At 33.8% G+C, this 5,946-nt stretch overlaps 1 protein-coding gene across 1 annotated transcript; it reads right to left on the bottom strand.

The window, feature by feature from the left end:
- Positions 1 to 590: 590 nt before the first annotated feature.
- Positions 591 to 5,280, bottom strand: LOC123533195 (lectin-like). The gene is made up of 4 exons (XM_053520486.1): positions 5,250 to 5,280; positions 4,891 to 4,961; positions 2,683 to 2,764; positions 591 to 1,290 (listed from the first exon to the last, which is right to left on the bottom strand). Exons 1-4 carry the CDS (start codon positions 5,278 to 5,280, stop codon positions 1,067 to 1,069), a joined length of 408 nt encoding a protein of 135 aa, XP_053376461.1. The 3' UTR covers positions 591 to 1,066.
- Between the last annotated feature and the right edge of the window lie 666 nt (positions 5,281 to 5,946).

Here is a 5,946-nt window from a genome sequence, read left to right as displayed (position 1 = left end):
ATAAGGATACCGTTAGATGGGGCCTGTGCTATCAGCTATGTAAAATGAACATAATTTCCCAGCGGAGAAGGGGTACGCACATGGAACTTAATTAGGGTAAAAGAATCCTAAAGAGCTTACAAACTCTCACTCCAAGAAAACATGCATTAAAGGCTTCTCAATGTTTGTAAATATTACAACGTAGCGCGTTCCGGTAAACATAAAGATATATTGGAGTCAGGAGTGGATGCCATGTATTTTTGGGGCAGTTTGTCATTAAACCTTCAATATTTAAGGATCTTTGGTTCTTTTATGTATTTTCAAACCTTTTTTTATATGTTTTGGCTGTGCTTGTTGATTCTAATGACAAAGCTTTTTATTTTTTCTTCAAATCTCTCCTCACCCGCTCCAAAAAAATAGGTGAAATAAAAAATATTTTCATTCTTATTTCGCTCGCACGCTCCTATATTTGTTGGAAAAATCCAATGACCAAGAAATTAATTTGGTGTGGCCTAAACAACTTAAAAAAACTATTCGGTTCACAACTTTAATTTTATTTTGATAAGAAATATACGGCTTGTTTTGGAGCCTCTGGTCTTCCACATACTTGAATCCCGTTCATGTATTTATGCCATATACTAAATAGTTTCAGTATTTTTTTTTCAATATAAATATAACACTTTTTGAATCATTCGGTAACACATAGAACACGGGTTGATATTATCATCCAAATATGTTTCTGGTGCATCCGTCAGTGTTAGCACGGACAGAGATGGCCTAGATTTTAAATTTCGGGCATTTTGCATAAACAGGCTTTTTGCTCTAAATCTACTGTGTCGAAGAAGTTTGGGAATTTACCTTAACAAAATGTGACCTAAATCTAATTATAACACTTTTAAGGTTTTCTTTTATATAAACAAAGAAAGATTTTACCATGTATTGTCTTGTCAATTAAAACACGTTTCGAACGAAAAAAACGTGTCATCTGAACGAAAAAAACGTGCTTTATTTGCCAACAAATCAGGTAAAACTAAAATCTATTTCCCAAATTAAACTTTGCTATCACATCAGAGTTGGTGTGTTAACTCTAACTGAATTTACAGACACTGCGCATCTTGTTATCACACGCTTCATCGTTCCATCTGTATGACCAGGTCTGTAACACACTTATACAACGAATTCCTCCGCAAGGGTGCCAAGGCTGATTAGGAGCCCAATTTGTGTATCCGGAGCTGACTGCAGATCCATCTAACCAAGAAAACGTGTTCTCGTCCACAGCATTTGAACCACCTGTCCAAACTTTAACGTACACTGTAATTGTTAAATAAAATGTTTTAGTGCGAATTATGAGCGCTAACTGCAGAGAAAGAACAATTGTCCACAGCATTTGAACCAACTGTCCAAACTTTAACGTATACTGTAATGGTTAAATAAAATGTTTTAGTGAGAATTACGAGCGCTAACTGCAGAGAAAAAACAATCGTACACAGCATATGAACCACCTGTCCAAACTTTAACGTATACTGTAATGGTTAAATAAAATGTTTTAGTGAGAATTACGAGCGCTAACTGCAGAGAAAAAACAATCGTACACAGCATATGAACCACCTGTCCAAACTTTAACGTATACTGTAATGGTTAAATAAAATGTTTTAGTGAGAATTATGAGCGCTAACTGCAGAGAAAGAACAATCGTACACAGCATTTGAACCAACTGTCCAAACTTTAACGTATACTGTAATGGTTAAATAAAATGTTTTAGTGAGAATTATGTCGCGCTAACTGCAGAGAAAGAACAATCGTACACAGCATTTGAACCAACTGTCCAAACTTTAACGTATACTGTAATGGTTAAATAAAATGTTTGTGAGAATTATGAGCGCTAACTGCAGAGAAAGAACAACGTACACAGCATTTGAACAAATTGTCCAAACTTTTACGTATACTGTAATTGTTAAATAAAATGTTTTAGTGAGAATTACGAGCGCTTACTGCAGAGAAAAAACAATCGTACACAGCATATGAACCACCTGTCCAAACTTTAACGTATACTGTAATGGTTAAATAAAATGTTTTAGTGAGAATTATGAGCGCTAACTGCAGAGAAAGAACAATCGTACACAGCATTTGAACCAACTGTCCAAACTTTAACGTATACTGTAATGGTTAAATAAAATGTTTTAGTGAGAATTATGTCGCGCTAACTGCAGAGAAAGAACAATCGTACACAGCATTTGAACCAACAGTCCAAACTTTAACGTATACTGTAATGGTTAAATAAAATGTTTGTGAGAATTATGAGCGCTAACTGCAGAGAAAGAACAACGTACACAGCATTTGAACAAATTGTCCAAACTTTTACGTATACTGTAATTGTTAAATAAAATGTTTTAGTGAGAATTATGAGCGCTAACTGCAGGAAAAAAACCAACTCTTCTTCAACCAAACGAAAAACCTTTGTTTGTTTGTTTTCCCTCCAGGCATTATCTAAGGCACGATCTGGCACACAGCTTTGTAAGCCAGCTGGATGACTTCCGTAACATTTTGGCTATACATGTATCTCCTTATGTGCATTCTCGAATGTTAACTTACCTATAGTCGGCGCCCGCATAACAGCGTATTAATGGTATAAATATATTCATTATCTTTCCTAATAAATACATCTTATATACATCTAGCCATATAGATCTATAATCTACTTACCATCAAAAAGTTCAATGATAAAATCCTGCTCAGCACTTGATCTAATATCAGTCAAATTTCCACCAAGACTTTCACAGTTTTCCTACAAAGAAGGAACTGTCAAGTTATTAGCATTTTAAAAACTTCAATAAAAGTAGAAATACCAAGAATGATGATGTTAATAGTCAGTTCATAGAAAATATATATTGCAAGTAACATATTGGATGAAAGAATGCCAAGCAATACGAACCCCCCCCCCCCCCCCACCCCCACACACACACACACACACACCACTGCCTTATAAGGAACAACGAAATAAAAAGAGAAAATATGTTACTCGTAGCAGATGACAGTCACAACGTTTCTTATTGATTTATTGGTATATTATATTATATTATATTATATTATATTATATTATATTATATTATATATTATGTAATATATTATATTATATTATATTATATTATATTATATTATATTATATTATATTATATTATATTATATTATATTATATTATTGATATATATCTTATTAAAAATAAAATATTTTATGCAACAATGTCTAAAACAGCTTTAAACCTGAAAATGTAAAATACCATTTCTCTTTGACGTGCTTGCGTGTACGTGCATGCATGGGGGTTATTTATAGTCGATAACGGTAGCCCAAATTGGCGACTCCTTCTGAAGACTGTTAGTAATGTTTGTGGTAGAATAATGCAATATACAGAATATGGCCCAGTTCCAGAAGTTTCGCTGGTTCTTAAGCGTATCAGATTTAAAGCAACAATGCATGGGACTGTCATCTTTAATGTGGGAATAATACACGTTTTCGTGTATTAACGTCTGCAATAGCCCCGAGGATTGTTGGTGACCGAGACCGTAGTCAAACAGCGATACCACTGGAACAGTAGACAACTTTGTCCGCTGCCATTTTTGAACTTTTTACGTGACCTATTACTTTTAAAAAGAGCTAGAGCTTGCAAGAGTTTTGCACGCTACCCATCATCTTGTCTCGGTGAATGTCTTTCACATCGTTTGAAAATAAGTGAGTAAAATACACACACGTTCAATCCCTTCAAACATTTCATTGTTAATTTAATAGACAATAAAATAAAAGCACAGTGGTATAAAACAGTAACATTATGGTATATCCATTTATAACCCGACCCATTTCGCAATTCGTAGTTCAAATATTTGTTGAAGGTAATCTAGCACTTAACATTGATTTCTCTTAGCCTCGCCCTTCTGTGTTGCGCCAGTACGTGTAGTAGATTATTAAGGTGTTCCGTTTGGACCATCGAGATTTTTTTTATTCCTGAACCCCATACTTCGAAAGACGAAATCACGAAACTACGATGATGAAAGTGAAACCACGACGGTGAAAGTCGAAATCACAATTATTGCGAAAACACGAAACTACGATTGTGCTAGTCGAAATCAAGAAACTACGATGATAAAAACGCGATATCATTTCGCATTTTCACCATCCTGGTTTCGAGGTTTCATCATCGCGATTTCGACTTTCACCATCGAACTTTCGACTTTCCACTTTCATCATCGAAGTTTCGACTTTCACCGTCGTGTTTCGTCATCGTGTTTTCGACTTTCATCGTCGTAGTTTCGCGATTTCGACATTCGAGATATGGGGTTTAGAAATAAAAATAACGATTTTCAAACAGAACACCGTAATTTGTTATGAGCCTCAGATGATGTTTAGCAATTGTAGTGAACTAACTTTTTATCATATTATTGTGTCTGCCAGATCCACACTATAATATATCATCAATTCTCTTAACCAGTTTAGAATAAATATTAGATTATTATATGCATTTTTACTGTATAACTAGCCCATTATACTGAAACTGTTACAATATCATGTCTATTTAGTTAGATTGTTAAGGTAAATGTTGTACTAACATTGACTTATAAAACAAATAGGTTGGGATTCACCTCTTTAAATTTAGTTGAATATATGTTTATTCAGTAGAGCACAAGTCACTATCAATACAAAAATACTTTAGTTTCTAACTGTGTTATAAGTTTAATGACCGATATTATTCAAGTAGTTATACTGTCCCTACGAAAAAGTATTTCTTTTATGCTGATAGACTTACATGTTATCTAAAATGTACTGTCTTAAAGCAACATTTGTTACAAATGTAACCTGGCTGGAAAAAAAATAAAAGTATTTTTTTGTTGCTGCTGATGCACAAAACTAGTAGCTTCTTACCTTAGCATCATACCAATTTTTCGTCTCTGTAATAAGATTGTATAAACTGCCATTAAACTCCCTAGAACCCTCTGTAATTACAAGATAAAAAATGTAATATAGTGTTAGTGTGATTGCAGCTTGTAGAATCTGCCGGATAAAAATGTAATAAACCGTTACTTGTGTGACTGAAGCTTGTAGAAAATGCCATCTGGAATTACAGGATAAAATGTAATAAAGTGTTACTTGTGTGACTGAAGCTTGTAGAAAATGCCATCTGGAATTATAAGATAAAAAATGTAATAAAGTGTTACTTGTGTGACTGAAGCTTGTAGAAAATGCCATCTGGAATTACAGGATAAAATGTAATAAAGTGTTACTTGTGTGACTGAAGCTTGTAGAAAATGCCATCTGGAATTACAGGATAAAATGTAATAAAGTGTTACTTGTGTGACTGAAGCTTGTAGAATCTGTTGTGAAACTCACCAGAATCCTTTGCAGTTACAGCATAAATGAAAGACTACATGTATGAGTATTAAAGAAGTTCAGGTTTGAAAGCATCAGTTATTTATGAATTGTAGGCTAGACTGTACAAGTGCCCTTTTAAGACTGATTAATTATGTCATCAGTTATCTTCCATCTGCCAATTGTCATTAGTTTTCACGATATATCAAAATCATTTTCCTCTCCTTTCTTCATATTTTGCACAGTAACTGTAAATATATTGGTAGCACTTTGTTGCGTACAAAATTGTAGTAAATTCTGTATAATTAGTTATCCTTAAAATTATTTTTGAGCTCACATTGAAGTAACATAAGAATAACTACTCCGTTAACAGTAGTACCAAACCTCGATCTTAAGGCATAGAAATGATTCCTTGCTGATGGGCAAAGAAAAAACATAAGGTTGACTCCTTTTGGAAACAAGTGAACATTTTTGTCATGATTGTGGTACCAATCAGGAATGTCGAAACAGTTGATTTAAAATAACTACACCAAATGACACAAAATTGTCAAGGTATTTTGATACTTTGTGGGTTTCATTAACCACAACTCAGCTTCATTAATACAATATATC

This window comes from Mercenaria mercenaria, chromosome 12 (genome assembly GCF_021730395.1).
Source record: "Mercenaria mercenaria strain notata chromosome 12, MADL_Memer_1, whole genome shotgun sequence".
Classification (NCBI taxonomy): Eukaryota; Metazoa; Mollusca; class Bivalvia; order Venerida; family Veneridae; genus Mercenaria; species Mercenaria mercenaria.
Note: the sequence above shows the minus strand (reverse complement) of the source record. Positions and strands in the feature narration are given on the sequence as shown.